The sequence below is a fragment of the Oryzias melastigma genome, linkage group LG6 (assembly GCF_002922805.2).
Source record: "Oryzias melastigma strain HK-1 linkage group LG6, ASM292280v2, whole genome shotgun sequence".
Lineage (NCBI taxonomy): Eukaryota > Metazoa > Chordata > Actinopteri > Beloniformes > Adrianichthyidae > Oryzias > Oryzias melastigma.
Window position 1 is genome coordinate 13,632,300 of NC_050517.1, and position 16,781 is coordinate 13,649,080.

The 16,781-nt window shown below is 37.8% G+C and overlaps 1 protein-coding gene and 1 long non-coding RNA gene across 3 annotated transcripts in view; one reads left to right on the plus strand and one right to left on the minus strand.

Moving 5' to 3' along the window:
* Positions 1 to 1,892, plus strand: part of LOC112152052 — a 44,707-nt gene extending 42,815 nt beyond the window's left edge. Inside the window, exon 4 of the long non-coding RNA XR_002920224.2 lies at positions 904 to 1,892. This is a non-coding gene — a long non-coding RNA (uncharacterized LOC112152052). The remainder of the gene's footprint in view (positions 1 to 903) is intronic.
* tmem117 (transmembrane protein 117) overlaps positions 1 to 16,773 on the minus strand; it is a 65,147-nt gene extending 48,374 nt beyond the window's left edge. Inside the window, exons 1-3 of one of the 2 annotated variants that reach the window (XM_036212287.1) lie at positions 16,113 to 16,773; positions 15,963 to 16,016; positions 12,469 to 12,777 (exon numbers count right to left, since the gene is read on the minus strand). In XM_036212287.1, the coding sequence (XP_036068180.1) occupies positions 12,469 to 12,748 (280 nt within the window). In that variant the 5' untranslated portion in view covers positions 12,749 to 12,777; positions 15,963 to 16,016; positions 16,113 to 16,773. The remainder of the gene's footprint in view (positions 1 to 12,468; positions 12,778 to 15,962; positions 16,017 to 16,112) is intronic. The other variant, XM_024281280.2, reaches the window with a different exon arrangement.
* Between the last annotated feature and the right edge of the window lie 8 nt (positions 16,774 to 16,781).

The window sequence follows — 16,781 nt, forward strand, 5'->3', positions numbered from 1 at the left end:
TAACATATTCTTGTGGTATTTTTCTAAACAAATATTTAGGAAATTAAACAAAATTAGCATTTCTGAGTATTTTTTCTTCATTCAAAATGTTGTGAATCAGCAGCAGATGTAAAAATTAGGTTGGAAAGAGTTTGTAGTTGTGAAGTAGAGACTACAATAGATGGCTCCCAGCTCCTCTCCATTCTGATGCATCCACTTGGAGACAAATACATCCATGTACATCATTGTTTACCTAGTCTGAACTGGAAGCTGGCTCAAAGTTGTACGTCTGGATTACTGGATTTTTGCCAATTTTGTTCCACCGGCAATGTTAGGTGGTGGTTGTGAGGGGATGTAAGCTAGTGGGAGAGAGTGTAAACAAATAGATGATGGAAAACTCAGACAAATTTATAACAAATTTCTAACAAACTACAAACTGCTCTGCAGAAACTGTAACATTTGAAAGAAAAAGCATGTGAATCCTTTGGGAGCACCTTAATTTCTGTACAAAATGGACACATTATGTGTTTTTTCTCCAAATCACAGCAATGGAGAAAGACATCACCCCAAATTTAGTTTGTTACTGAACACAATAGTGTGTAAAGTTTATACATAAAACCAAGTAATTCCAAAGGGTTCATAAATGTTATCATGTAGCTGTGTGTCCTAAAAAAAATATTTTTTGGCTTTTGCCCCAAAAACAAAACACTGGAAGCGCTTTAAAAACAGATCCAAAGATGATCAGAGTGGGATTTAAAAGTAGTGTATGAATGTAACTATTTAAGGCTTTATTTATTAGTAACATCAATTATACGTATTTGAAGCAAAAAAGGATCAAAATTCAGATCCCGAAGTCAAAATAATCTATTGAAAATTAAGGTTATCTTAAATTCTACCGCATTGCTCCTCCTGTTTGTGGTTCAGGTGCCGTCTTAATTCCTACCCTTCGAGCAGTACCTTCTTAGCCGTCCTTTTCAGTGACTGTCAGGCAGCAGGAAGCTCTGGAATCAGGATGCAGCTTTGACTTTCCCAAGGACGCATCATCTGTCAACGCCTGGACGTTGAGAGGCAGACGGATGGCGTGCTGCTTCCCCCAGTTCAGGTTGTGTTAAGCAATTAAGGAGTTTAAAATACTGCATGTCTGGTGTGTAGTCTCCTTCTCGTCTGGAGAGACTTAGGTTATAAATTATCTGATTTACGGCTGCAAACCACTTAAGTCGAGGAGCCGTTTCAAAGAAAAACAATAAATAAATAAAAAATCTACCTATTCTATTAGACGAGTGCATTAGCAATCGTGAGCCAGCAATTATCTGTATTGTAATTGTCCCTAATCATCCACTTAGTGCAGAACACAAACACATGAATGTGGACGGCAGCAGCAGCTGCAGGCAGATGTGATCCAAACAGCTGTGGAAGCTCACAGATTCACTCAACACTTAATGTGGTCTAAAGTAACACACCATTTTATTTTAAAGGGTTCGTCTATTTACTTTTTTGTTGCTAAAATAACATTTGCAAAAAAAAAAAATTATAATTTTTCAAATAAATAAAAATTTTAAAAAAAGAAAAGTTGCTCCAGATCCTGTAAATAACCCGCAGCTAAGAGGGAGACGTGCAGATTAAGAGCTATTTAGCTAGATAAATGTTTCTCTCTAATTAAATAAAATCAGCGGCTGACACTTAAACAGTCACTGTTTAAGTGGTTCCAGCACACAGTGGAGCTCCTAACCCCCCCTCTGTCCCGTAATACTGGCGACAATGAAGACAGCTACAGTAAATAGAAAAGGCACTTAGAGGGTGTGGGTGGACGGTTCCCTGAAAATACACCCCGAGGCCGGTGCTTGACAAGAAAGTCAATGAAACAGACAACAGCTTGCACTTAGCTGAGAGTAATTAAAACCTTAAGAAAAAAAGAAAAAACCGGCCCCCCTCCCCTTTGGCAGGAGACAGATCGGATGGCGAGCTGTTGAAACTTTCTAACACAACACAGACATCATAGCTGCCTTTTTTTAAATTTTTTTATTGAGCGCTGACCTACAACATCGACGTCGGATCGATGCCGGCTTTGAAGCGACGCGTGGAAAGACTCACCGAACATGACATCAGATCACGGCTGCACGGTCACAGCGGCGCAGAGGTAACTGCTGTAACCTTTTTTTGTGTGTGTACACTGGTGAGTAGTAACAAAAGGAGCAACAAAGGTGGGGAGTAGAGAAAGAGGTGAGAACCTGCAAACCCAGAGCAGACATTTGTATTTTGAAAATTTACAATAGAATTCGTCTCTACTTTAAATGTTTATATTTAAAGTCTCTCTCCGATCATCTATTGATCTATTTTAAAAGTGTTTCCAGTGGTATTTTAATTAAGCCTCAATTTAAAAAAAGAATTGTGTTGTTTTCTAGGACGTAGTTCATTAGAAATTTGCCTCTGAGTTGTAGTTGTTACTGTTGGTGCCAGGCAGCTCCGCCCCCTCTTTCCCTTCTCGGAAATTAACAGGTTCTCACTCCCAACTCGTCATATAAGGACGTCTTTTCCTAGGCCCCCTCCGCGTGACTTTTTGAGGTTTTGGGTGTCCCCAACTCGTCGTTTTTTTCCCATGAACCCTAGACCTCTATTGGTGGGTGACTTTTACCCAAGCAAAAGTATTTACAAGTATTACAAGTTTCACACGTCCCAGGAATGGGAGGACCAAAGGCCAAGTCTCCAGTATCATTATTTTATTTTTGTGGAATTTTTTCTTCTTAAATTCCTAGTTTTTCCGTAGTTTTCAAGGATGTTTTTAAGATCTTTCTATGTTTTCATTTTCCATTTTATTACACACACCACAGTTGAATATAAAAGAAAATGACTGTGTCATATTTTGATTACTTTTTATTGGTTTATTATATTGGATATAATAATATTATATTGGATAAAAATTACCCGGCAAAAATGATGGTGTAATGATGGTGTTCTAGGGTTAAATCAGGGGTCCCCAAACCCTTGGGCCGCAAACCGGGTACCGGTCCAGGACCGTTTGGTACCGTCATACAAGGAGAAAATGCATACACTAATCTAGTGCTGGGCAATATAACGTAATACCTCGATTCATTCTTTAGGGGGTAGCACACACACGGTTTTTGACTATATTTTCAAGATATAAAAAGGTTTAATTTTAATTTAATAAAAATGTGGCAATGACCAACAGACAGCACTTTTAAAGCCTCATTTATAGAGGCCAACAGCTGAAAAACTTGATTTAGGGTTTGGTTACAATTTAAATGCATCAAGCATCATCTTTGGCCTGCCGTGGAAAGGTCACGGCACACGTGATGCAACTGTCAAGTGCATCTTTCCTGTGCTCTACAGGCGCCTGCCTTAAATCCATCACTGTCTGGATTTCAGAACAAAAATACCACCATCCTGTGGCCGTGTCTCAGCTCAACCACAAATACAGGCAGGGCTGTGGGGCGAGAGCGTCTTCTAATCTTCTATTTCTAGAAAATATGACTGTGTCCCGAGAGCAGGATGGCTCTGTAAGTAAGCAGGCGGATAATAAATCAGGGGTTGAAAGTGACGACGGAAGTCCCTCCACAGGGACGCGGCTGCATGAAGAGCAGAGAGTAAACTATTGCACTCCTCTGCCAAAGTAGCACTTCCAGTAAGTGGCCTGGCAGATCATGTCATTTTGTTATTTATGGCCTGGCTGTAGACCACAAAGAGCCATATATTGGTGATAAAAATGCTTTTTTTCCTTGTTTTCTTGTTTTGCCAGCACTTTGCTTTGTCCTCATTTTTCATCAACACATCTGCTCCATGTTCTAAGCAGTTTTTTTTATTTCCTTTGCCACAAACTAAAAGGCAGATATTGTATAATAGATGCGAAATAAGGTCATTTTGGCCTCAAATTAAAATCGTTCCCTCATAGTGTTAATGTCTAAACATTTTTTCTTTTTGTCTGGATGGGTTCTTAAGTACCCCAGACAAGCAAAAACCAAAATGCTGCAAATGTGAAATTTTGATTGTTCCATACATTTTTCTTCTCAGGCAAATATTTGGGTTCGGTCAAGGAAGGGTTTCTATATCAAATTCTTATAACTTATGATTACGCAGCTCTTGGTAAAATACATGAATAATGCATCAATATTTGCGTAGTATGGCAAGTTCATGTTGTTAGGATAGTACAGTACATAAATGTTCACCAGCATTGTGCTCTGTGTTTAGGTTCAAGAAGTCCTGGATGGATCGTGGCAGCCATAGGTGTCGATCTCTTTAACCAAACCCATTCCACAATCCACTCCCCAACTTTAAAACCTTGGATCATTCCAACATTTTTGAACGTTTCTCAAAATTTCTGTCATGAGTTTTCTCTCTTAATTCTTTCCAGGGCACAACCAACTTTATTGACTTGACTCCTAAATAAACTATCAGATCTGGGTAGAGATTGGTTTTCAGGACCTGATGTGGTAATTCCGCTGCCTTCCCAGGGTCACACCTGGGCGGCTGTTATCGAGTGATGTGGTTATACTTGCTGATGGCGTTGAGATTGCTCTCCAGCACAAGAAATAACCTCTAGAGTTGGACTTTTTCTACTAATATCAACAGTCTTACAGTCCCCCTCTGATGAAAATCATGGTTTTTAGTTTTTAGCATGTTTGTGTGGCATTTTTCTTATGAAAAAGAACAAATGTAATAAGAAATTATTTTGTTTTTGCATTTCTTTTAAATAGCTCTCAATCAAACCGTCGCAGACAGGCTCTGTTTGAATTAATGAGCCTTCTATATGTCAGGATAGCTCTGCTGCACATGCACTAAACCCTCATCTGTTACTAGTGTTTCTAGTTCAGGTTCTGGAGAAGAAAAGATGGAATCTTCACAATGACTGTAGTCAAATGAGCCGCCGTTCACATTTCTGTGGTCAAATCACTGGATTTTTTTGTGTGAGTTTCATACAATACTTACGGTAGCAGGACTGAGAACGCTGGAAAATCTCAGTGAGACTCCCTAAAGCTTCTCAAAGTCACCACAGAAATTCGAAAAGGGGCTCATTTGACTGCAGTTGTAAAGGATTTTTAAGTCAATGAAAGAGCATTTTGATGTTAGCTTTCATTATTTACCCAAGAACTCTGCTCTGAGAAACCAACGGATTGGATGTATTGATCACAGCAACGTCAATAAACATTGGAGAATTAGCTAAAATAATCTTTGGTGAACTGGAAGGAGAAAGAATCAGGCTTTAGGAGGAAGTTTGGTCCTCAAAGATCTTCACTTCCTCGTCTGAGTTAAGATCCAGCTCAAAACGGTACGGCTGGACATAACCAATATTGCTTGACGTTGTTATGTAGCAGGGGTGAAGATATAGGCAAGCAAGACACAGAGCTAGCATAATCAGATGGGGGGGATCAGGGGCGGGGATGCTTAGCTCAGATTTTGGAAACAGAGGCTTTAGATCAAGTGAAAAATTGCTTTTTAAAGACACGACGGTTGTGGGAGTTTCACATAGGTAAACAGAACAACAACTAAAAACAAGTAACTAATTTATTTTTTAAAACAAGATAGGGAATTTTTCCTCCTTCCATCTTCCGATTGGGGTCAGAGAGTTGCTGGAACCTATCCCAACCACTGCTGGGCGATGTCGGGGTACACCCCGAATGGGTGGTCTCTTCATCAATGGGTGAATTTTACATCCCGACAGTTAAAAAAAAAAAAAACAGACTGATAATACAGTCTCTAATGGGACTATGTCTTCAACAATTCTGCATTGTTGTCTCTCACAGCGAGGTACTAAGTAAATCTACTCTCAGCTAAAACACATTCACACACACACATGCACACACAGAACAAAAGCTTTCACTTACACCGCCCACCACTGCACTCCCACGAACTGCACCTTCCAACCACATCTCGCATTAATCCCAAAGGGCACTTTTCTCTACAGACGTCACGCCAGCCGTTGCTTTTCCAAAATGATAAACGCATGACAGAGCCCAGATGGCACCCTATAGGCTCTACTACTCATCAAGCCCACAACAAGAGGGATGAGATGGCTCTCCGTCACAAAGCCCAGCAGAGACGCGATGAGCACAGCAAAGTCTCCACGCTAATGCCGCCTTGTCTAGAGCTGATAGGAAAGAGCCGCTTGGCTGAAAGGAAGCACCTGTAATCCATGTAAAACAGCATTTGATCCAGGTAGAGCATTGAATTCTAAATTACTATTCAATCTGGCTTCTAGCATTAGCAGAGACCCTGAAAGGCTTAAATGAGGGTATTATGCTAATCTTGGGTCAAGAGCAACACGAGGAAAAGAAAAGAAAAGCAGTTTTCCTTTTTTTGTATTACAGACATGACTAAAGATTGCACTGATGCAAAATATGTTTTTTGAGGAAGATGAATGATTTAGTACAGACATTTGTCTTGTAGAAGCAACATGGGGTTAAGAGAGTTGCGGAATGGCACATTGACAGTCAAGATCAAACACCATTAGGCCAGTCCGACGCTCTACCCTGTGAGCCACAGTCACCAAATGGACTGGACTGATGGTTCACAGCGGGCTCAACAATGACGTTCTTGTCACTTGGCTCATTCCAGAACGCTTCCATGCTGTGCAAACACATACTAGGAGTTTACTCAGCTGCCTGTGTTTAGTCTGTGTCATATGACAAAGACAACAGTGGAAAAAACAAGAGCATTTTGACCAACAGAACAAAGCAGTTATGAGTACAAAATAGGACAATACATCCCAAATGTATCGCAGTACCAGCCTGTGCAATACACGTGTGAAAAAAGACGGCTTAAATTGTAATAAATGGCTACCTTAAATGCTTACACATGCAAAAAATGCAAAAACAATCTTGTAGCAGCTTGACGGATTTAATAAATTAAATAGAGCCCCTTTTTCAACCAATCGGATGGTCCGCTTTCATGTAAGATACTAGGGCTGGGTTGAAAAAATTGATTAATCCATTTGAATTTATTTAAGCTTTATAGATCAATAATTGATTCACAAAAGATATAAATCGATATAGCACATAAAGCTAAAGTCCGCTAGCTCGATGCTAATGTTCAATAGAATTTCCCATAGGACAGCTAATGCTAACGCTCGGTTGACCGAAAATACATTGCTGACTAAATGAACATCTTTATCCACTTAGTCATTATTTTTTAAACTCTTTTAAGGAAATCATTTTGAAAGTAACTATTTGTGGTCTAAAACTTCAGTTTTTTTCCCCTCATACTGTTGTCTTCTTCTTGAATAAAGTGTACTTCTATAGCGTGATCGCCACCTAGTGGCCAAACTGAAAAGCAGAACAATGTTAACAATGTTAATGATCTGAACATTTTTGTTAGAACTTCTCCTTTAGAGAATCCATGTAACACTATGATATTAACAATCTCATTATTTTACTAATTAATCTTACAATGTGTGAAGTGTAACAGATTAATATAAATATATTCAAATTACACTGTAGATTTTTAAAAAATGTGTCTAAATGTGTAAATTTAGAATGGAATTGAATTTAAGAATAGAAAGAATTAAAAAAAAAAATCAGAATCGAATCGATTCAGGCTCTTGTGAATCGAATTGAATTGTCCTATGTAGACGTCATTTGAAATGTAATTTAGGTCAGGGATGGGCAACTCCAGGCCTCGAGGGCCACAGTGTCTGCAGGATTTCCAGTTATCCGAGGTCTACTCGTGACTGATTACCTGGTTCAGGTGTGTCCAGCTATTTAGAACATGCCAGGGGAGGGGATGTGGCCCTCGAGGCCCGGAGTTGCCTATCACTGATTTGTTTTTTTTGTAATTAATTTAAATAAAACTCATATAGTGAAATAGAAAAGATGTCTTAGTTGTTTTGCTAAATGCTCATGTATCGCAAGCCATATTGTCATTGATCACTAATATCGCACGTGGCAAGTTTTTCTAATATCTTGAAGCCATAATACAGGGGATGTACAAAGTCAGTCCTCGAGGGTCAGCCTCCTGCTGGTTTTCCAGAAACCCTTTCTTACCTGCTGCTGATTACCTGGATCAGGTGTGTTTGGCCAATAAGGAGCTTCAACAGCAGGTTGGTTGGAAAACATGTAAGACACCGGCCCTCGAGGCCTGAATTTGGACACCCCTGCCCTATTACAAAGTCATATTTCTGACAGGTTAGGAATAGGTATGTATACATCTAGAACTATCTCTGCATTTACAAATGTTTCATCTGTATAATTGTGTTGCTGACTCACAAATGTTGATGTCTGAGTTTCAGTCATCTCTTACTCTTCCTGCTTCATATGTGAAACACAGACAGATGTCTGGTCACTTCATTCAGTGACATTTACAAATGCCTCTCACGATGTGTGAGAACTTTTAGAGAATGTGTTTGTTTAAACTCCCGCTTGTCCAACAAGCTGTTTGCTTACTCTACAATTTAAAGTGTGAAATGTTTGCTTTATAATCTTTGCTATATAAACTAGTTTCAGAGTAGCCATAACATAGGAAACCTTTAAATCTTGGCCTTGACCAATCTATTTAAAAGGGCTAGTGCTGGGTGATATGGAAAAAAATGTATATCAAGATATAAAATATTTTATATCACGATGTATATCACGAAATGTCATAGGTTGCTTTGCTTTTTAAATTGTACAGCAGTTTCATGTTTCTTAGTAGAAAAACACATTTTTGCACAAAATTCTGCTAGAATTACGTCAATTGCGTCAACTGTTGAAGAGTTATCATACCCAAAACAATATAAACACTGGAGCTAAAGCGCCGATGTTAAAGCTATTTTTTTTTTCTTAGAACTTAAGTCGGTAAGTCAGTGAGCTTGTAGAACTTCTGTCTCATTTTTTGATCAGATAAAGAAGCACTTGCTAGTTTTACTTTGAAAACAGGAAGCTTCACCAACATTTTATTTTGAAGATTTGTTTACTTCTGGTGACAGTCGCGCAGCACATTCGCCTTTAAAATCTAACATTATTCTTTATTCCAGAGCAATAAATATTTTAATGCACTCTGCTATATTAATAAAGATCATGAATCAGCAATTTTGATTTTCGGACTCAAATTGAGCAGATAGCTCAGATACTTGTTACAGCCCTGATCCACAGCTTGGATTATCTCTTATTTTTGTAATCTCTTATGTTCATTTTTGTGTACTTTCTTTGAGTGATGGAAAGTTTGTTGTGTTTGCATCGGCGCAAATTCCTCAAATCGGAATATTGTTGTCTGAAATATTATGAAATAAATTATGAAAATGTGTCAGTTTGAAGCCTACAATTTCTAAAAATCAGAAATAAATACATAAATAAGCTTATTTTAAATGTTATAAAAAATACATCAATATGCTTTTGAAAAATGGTTTATTTGGTGACAACACAAGTTTTGATGCAAGGAACTTTGAAAAAAGTATTTACTATCTAAAAGACAAAGTGAACGATTTAGAAACCAAATGCAAAGTCTGAGTTCTATATGAGGGTCCTTGTATACAATACTGAGAAAAAACATGCAACTATATTATATGGTACTTCTGTTTTGTGATGTTTGGCAGGCAATTATTATTTTTATTGCAGCTTTTATTAATCGTTCTTTTTTTTAATCACACAATTAAAAAGCATCAAATATTGGTTAAAAAAAAAAAGGTAGCCAAATATTGACTGGAGGAGTTTTTACCAGATCTGAATGAAGAAAGCTCTCTATCAGAGTAAGAGAAAACATCAAAGAAAACCTCTACAGCAATGGGACAAATCAGATTGTGTAGCACCATGACATTCAAACTAAAATTATGGGATACAAATCACAAACTCTCCATAGAAAAACAAGGTCAACCAGATCTATTTTGTGCTCATATCTAGGGCGGGGAACACAAGCAGAAACTATATGTGCACGATTTCCAGCCAGCAGACAGAAATTAATCGAGGAAGAATCTAGGTTGGGAATGTGAAGACCGTGTTCTTCAGTAAATACACGTTAATAAAGCATTCTGTTCTACTGAAGAAACGTGTAAAAATAAAAAGGTAGTCAACTACAAATAACTCTTATACTGCTCATTTCTTACTTTGACAGCAACGTTTGCAGGTTTTTTTCTTCTTGTATAAGGTTTTGACATGAAACTCAGAATGTTACAGTCTTGTTTTATAGTGGCTAATTTGAATTTGGCGGAAGATTCTGCTGATGTCACTTCAGCAGAAAAGAAATGACAAGAAAGGGCTCGGAATTTCCTTAACAAGATATCCAACCCCATCTCAAAAACTGTTTCTTGGGTTTGTACATCCAGGTTATGGTCCGATATTTAGGCAGCGGTTCCTTTTTTTAGCTAATGATTTTTACCTTGTTGTTCTCTGTGGATATCTTTTGCTTTCATTGAATTGACACATGGTTGCTTGTCTTATTCTAGACTTCCTCCCTCCCCATTCTTCTTTACTAATAGGTATATTGGTTTCAGAATAAACACCCTTTTTAACCATTGATTCTAGTTTTTACACTCTGCAGTTGTGGTTTTAGCATCATTTTAAATAAATGACCCACAGAAACTTTATATCATATATGGATAAATATGAAGGTAATCAAAATCATACATGTGCAAAAATTGACATAATTACAACAAAAAGGATGTTAGAGGAAAGTTTACTTCTTAAAGACACTTTACCCTATATAACCATTCAAATCATATTTGAAACACAAATTTCTGAGACCCTTATTTCATTAGTATGATCCAAACTTTCCTTAAAAAACCCATTGTAGAGATCTTGGTCCATGTTTTCTGCCCTGTAGTTCACCAACACTCCACTAGGGGCAGTAGAAATGCTTTTCATGGTCATTTCAAAATGGCTGCCTTCATGAAATCTCAAAAACACTTTTGGTGGAATTTTTTTTTTCTAATTTTCAAAACGGTGGGGGAGAGTAATTGTTATTATTTTTTAATTACTTGTTACTGTATTGAAATATTCCACAATGTGTGGATTATTAATTCTTTATAATACAGTTACACCATGTTAACAAAAAGTGTGGATCAAATTTATAAGTTTTTTTTTCCCTAAACACTCACATTATTAGTTTTGCATCTTAAACCAACATTGAGCAAAAATTTTATAAATCACTCCACGTATTATAATTGATACTGTCTAAATCTGATCAAAATTACAATATTGCACATTTTTTGTGGATTTCATCAAAGGGTTTAAAAAATCTTAAATCCTGGAGAATTTAAATTTTCATTCTTTGATTTAGTGGGTCTTACAAGGTTAATGTGGTTCTTTTCTTCAAACCACAAACATAAATAAAATATTTACAAACAATATAGTTACATAAACACTTCACTTTTTTTGGACAGTTATCCCTGTCTTACAGCCATTATCAATATTTTTCTGGTTCTTTTATTTATTTTTTTCAGAGATCCCTTGCATGACTTACAATTGAGTAACTGAAAGGGGACAAAGTTGATTTAGATTAACTGTGTTTATATCCAAATACCTTCACTACATACAGTACGTACCGTGTATATAGAGCGTTCACCATTTTGTAGTGCTGTCAGAATCTACTAGGGGTGTAGGGAAAAATCGACATGGCGATGTATCGCAATACTTTCATAATTTTTTTATATTTAATTGTGCAAAACAGATTATGTTAACTGGTCCCTTTAACTACAACATATTTCTTAAGGAGAGCACCATGAATTTGATTGGGTAAAAGCATCTGGTATATGAGATACAGTTGCAGTGCTTAATGTTGTGATCGTTAGATAGAATGAATTTGACCATTTTATTAAAATGGATAAATATTCAGGTAGATTCTTTTCTAAGTCATACTCTTTAAAAAAAATAGTAAAATAAATCTTCTGGTAAAGTCTTGGGATATATCATGATGCAACAATGCTCACTAGATTTACAAATATAGACCACAAACCATTGCGTATGAACAATTTTTGTGAAGAAAAAAAAGGCATTTTAATTTATGTTGTTAAATTACCCAAGTTTTCATCATCAGAACACAGTGGATTCATAAACAGTCTTCGTAAAATGCTTGTATTAATTGGGTTTCTACTTCAGGAATTTCATAGTTGTCAATATTTTTTTGAAAAAAAAGAAATGAGCGACATGTCTTAAAATCCAGGGCACTAGACAGTCCCGCACTATGTCGTTTTTAGACGGGAGTAGGGGGGGAATTTGGACATAGCCTTTGTTTTTGTTGTTTAAAAAACATAGGAAAAAACAACACATGGACGTTTAAAGTCTCACTAGATTGCCTAAGTGGATGAGAAAAATGACAGCAAAGTGGCAATGAAGAAAAAAAAGTACCATGAATGTAAAACAGGTGAAGAGTGAGCAGCAGGACCATTGTGATTCATGAAGATTCATATCAAAAACTATAAGCGTGGGGCCAAAAAAGTGGAAAAGAACAAAACAAAACAAAAAAACACCAAATACTTAGAATGAATAGCTATGAAAAGAATCGCCAGCTTCTCTCCCAAAGCGCAGCCATTACTCCACACATTCCAGTGCCATTACTGTGTGCATGACTTACCAAAGAGCTGGCGGTGGAATATAAACTTCCCGGCTAGCAGGCCAGTGATAATGGCCAATATCCAGCATATTACTTTCAGGATGTTCCACCCGAGGCTGGGGTATTTGTTGAACAGGAAGGAGAAGCAGTTGCCCACCACAATCATATGGGCTTCAGTCTGACTGTGAGAGATGGGGTCCTCGGCGAAGATGAGGAAGTTGAAGAAAGTGACCAGGTAAGCTATGATGAGGCGAGACCACGGGTGCTGGAAGTAGTAGCGAAAACAGGCATCTATTTCCATCCTGCTGAGGCCCCCCAGCCACACTTCACCTATGGAGTCACAGAGAGACAGGGCTACTGTGAGTCAGATTGAATTACACGTGTATCAGCTGGGCAGATTAAAGGGAAAACATCCCTTAGGCTCGCATTAAAGGTCATGCTATCAATGGTACGACTGTTATAAAGCCTTTATTACATCTTATCTTGGAGCTTTAGCTTTAATACTGATGAAATAACACAAACAGATATAAGATGAAGCAAAGAACTGGTAGATTTTTTTAGTAGAAGTTTAGAAGCTTTATGAAAATCTTCACAAGTCTTTGAACAGTGTCTCGCCTGGATCAAAAAAGGGAATCCTGCAGAGGTTTGAAGCTATTAGTTATCAATTTCAGGCTTTTAAAGGCTTATCCTGTGAGCCTGTCAGCTCTGTGCACCACTCGATAACTCGGGGAGATTTACACTAAAGCTTTGCTCAGGAACAACTGCCCAGTCGTGTTCAGGCTGTCTGTTTTCTGCACTTTTAAACTCAAACTATAACTTCTATAACCTGAACCCCCTACCAAAAATACCATCCCCACTTTGACATTCTATCTTAATATACTCCTGAGCAGAAATTTGGATTGGTGGCTCCAGAAATAACACCCCAGTGAATATTGAATTTCCCCTGCATCAAATGTGTCTGGGTGCTGAGTGCAATTCTGGGTCGTATTAATTTGATGGTTCTGCTAATGCAGGTGCAGGTAAATCGTTACTGATTCAATGATTCCTGAGAAAACGCCCGGTTTTCCAGCCCAACAGAGGAGCAGGAACAGTTTTTCCCGACATCGAAAGGAGGTGAAGAACTGTAAGAAGGTTGGAACGGGTGGAGGAGGGTTTCAGCTATGATTTATGACAACAAGAATGAAAGGAAAGGTCCATTCAAGTCGGTCGTGACAACTGTGAGAAGTACCAGTTTTAAATCCCGGACAAGGCCCCAAGTTGTCACGACCTGTTGGAATGAAAGCAGGGACAAGCAAGAGAGAGACTGGGTAACAGTCCCACTCCAATCATCGTTTGATCTATTGTAAAAGCGTTCCCAGTGGTCTTTTCTTTAGCCCAGGGGTCTGAAACCTGTGTCTCCAGAGGCACATGTGGTTCTTTTATCTCTCCACGGTGGCTCCTTGGCAAACATATGATAAGTCATGGAGACTGCTGACCCAACCATGTCGACCCTCTGAGTTAGCAGCTCCCTACTAATGGCTGCCTAACCAAATTTACCTGAAGAAAACAAATAAACAAAGCCTGCAAACTAAGACTATCAAACCCCAAACTAAAATAACAAAACCCACCAGTGTAAGACTGCTGAGGATGGGGAAAAAAGAGGGAAAAAAACAAAATAAAAGAAAAATAAAATAGTATTTTTTAAAGTAAGAATTACGTGATTAGCATTTATTTATTTAGAATAGTTACATTTATAAATTGATGGCTGAGGTGCACAAAGATAATAAACTATGTAGGTTTTTACATCCTTGTTGACCTGAAGATGTTTTGTCTGCTCAACGTTACCTCCAGAATGCACAGATTTTATATGCAAAGAAAAACTTTGGTAAAAAGTTTGATCTTTTATAAGTTAAAAGCACATATTTACTTATGCTGTAATGTTGGTTACTAGCTGCCCAGAGCTGCACTGAGATGACCCCGTTTCGCGCAGAGTGTCTTTTATTGTGAAAAGAAGTTATTTGAGCTTCTGTCAAAAAAAAAATCACATTTTGAGAGATGCTAGGTTCTTTTTATATTTTTGCTTTTGTTTTTGCTAAACATTTTTTAACATAATTCTTATTCTTATTATTAAAAAAAAAAAAAAAAGGTAATGAAAAATCCAAATTTCTTAAAGGCTAAAGTAAGACTATGCGGCTCCTTCTAGGTTTTGACCAGTAGAAAACGAGCCCAAATGGCTCTTTTACCGACCCCTGCTTTAGGCCAATCAGATATGTCCAATCGGAATACACCCTCAGATTCGGCCTCAACAGCTGTCATTTTCAAGATGTAAAATATTTGAGGTTTGGTTTTCAAGGATTGTTGTAAAGAATTATATTCATATGGATATGAAATTCTTATTGCTGACTATCTTTATTATCAAAACATTTTAAATATAAGGACTTACAACCCACTTTGATCATCTTTTGGATCTATTTTCAAAGTGTCCCCAGTGGTCTTTTAATTATAGTTATGCCGTTTTAGCAAATTTTAAAAACCCATGTCCTTTTCTAGGACATAGTTTCTGCAGAGTGGCAGTTGTTTATTAGAAATTCACCTCTGAGTTGTGGTTAGGACTGCTGGCAAGGAGTAAGTCCACCCCCCCTTTCCATCATCCAGCTGTTCACACTCTCTCCCACTAGTGTAACCTAACATTACCAGAACAAAAAAATGGCGAGCAGCAGTATTGGAGCTATCAAGCTATTGAGCTCAGACGAGGAAAACAAAGATGTACATGGATCTAGTCGTCTACAAGCTGATGCATCAAAATGGAGCGGAACAGGGACCTTGTGGCTTGCTGTAGTAACTTGTTTGTCACAACTACAAACTTTTTTCAAACTATTTTTTTCCGTCTGCGCCTGATCCACAACAATTTGTAATAAAGGAATACTCAGAAATACAATTTTACACTTTTTCTCTGTATATGTCTTCCACCATGAGAACAATGAAACACGTTAAGAAAAAAAAACTTAAGGCCTAATTTCGATTTTTGAACAATTTCAAGGATTTTAAGTGCACGGTAAAAATCACTAAATTAAATGTGATTTTTGTTTGCTTTGTCAGATTTAAGAGTTTGTGGCAGAGATGCACCACAAATTGTAAAAAATAAACTTTTGTTAATCACTGCTTACATTACATTAGTACTACATATACTGCATAGAGATGATCCTTTACGGTACAAGGTGTCTTTTATTTTGAAAGGAAGTCATGTGAACCTCTGTCAAAACTGATAAACTATTAATTTTTCATAAAAACATCTTTTATTATGTTTTTAATTTTTATTAATAATGATAACAGTAACAATGACATAAATACAAATCAGTCTTAATTTTCCAAAGTCAGATTCTGTGGATCCTATTGGGTTGCTGTCAGTAACAAATCAACCTTAAGTGTTGAAGGTTGTAAACACAAACAAAATAAACAAACAATATATGCAAACACACCAACCGATTGACCATTCAGTGTTCCTAAATGGAGCAGTGACACAAACTCACACTCACGTGCTGTGTTGATGCCAGATGTCTCACAACCCAACCAGGAGATAACACAACAATCTGGAGCAGAATTATCAGATTACAGCATTTTAATATCGATGTGATCTGAGGCCGTGAAGACCCCACGTGTCCGCAGGTCTCATTCAATCCACGCACCTGCTTCACGCAGCAGTGTCCCTCACGCGACACGCAGGACGACGTTACGGTGGGCTTTGAGGAAGAGGATGATGATGATGATAGAGGGGGTTATCTACAGGACCTGTTGTCTGTGTGATAGAGAGGTTCCCCCAAATCATCAGCCATTGTGCCGACTGTCCGGTCCACACACACACGCGCGCGCTCACTCAGCGAGCCGGTGATCAGTCCGAGACTTCCGCTCGTTTCCGGTCACTGACGGGGACCCGATGGGGAGCTGTGGACGATGCTCGAGAAAGGATCGAGAAGGATGAGTCTACACAGAGCGCCTAACATCACTGCAAGACAGACAGCCCGCACGTTTACTCACCGCGGTCAAGCAAAAGTCAGTTTACGACGACTTCCGCTCATGCCCTTCAAAATAAATGCACCACCCTCCCATATTTGTTTATACAGGAAATTGTTCAAATCACCCTTTTTTTGGTTGGTAAATACTAAAATTTGAATGACAAAACTAGCTGACAAAATATGTTCGGATAAGAAAATAGTGTGTATTGATATAAACTCAACATAAAAAGTGAAAAGGAAATAGGAAAAAAGTCCAAATTTAGAATAATAGCTGTCCTTAGTGGAATCTAAGCAAAAATGTATTTAAATCAAAACTAAAACTAATTATTAAAAAAAAAAAAA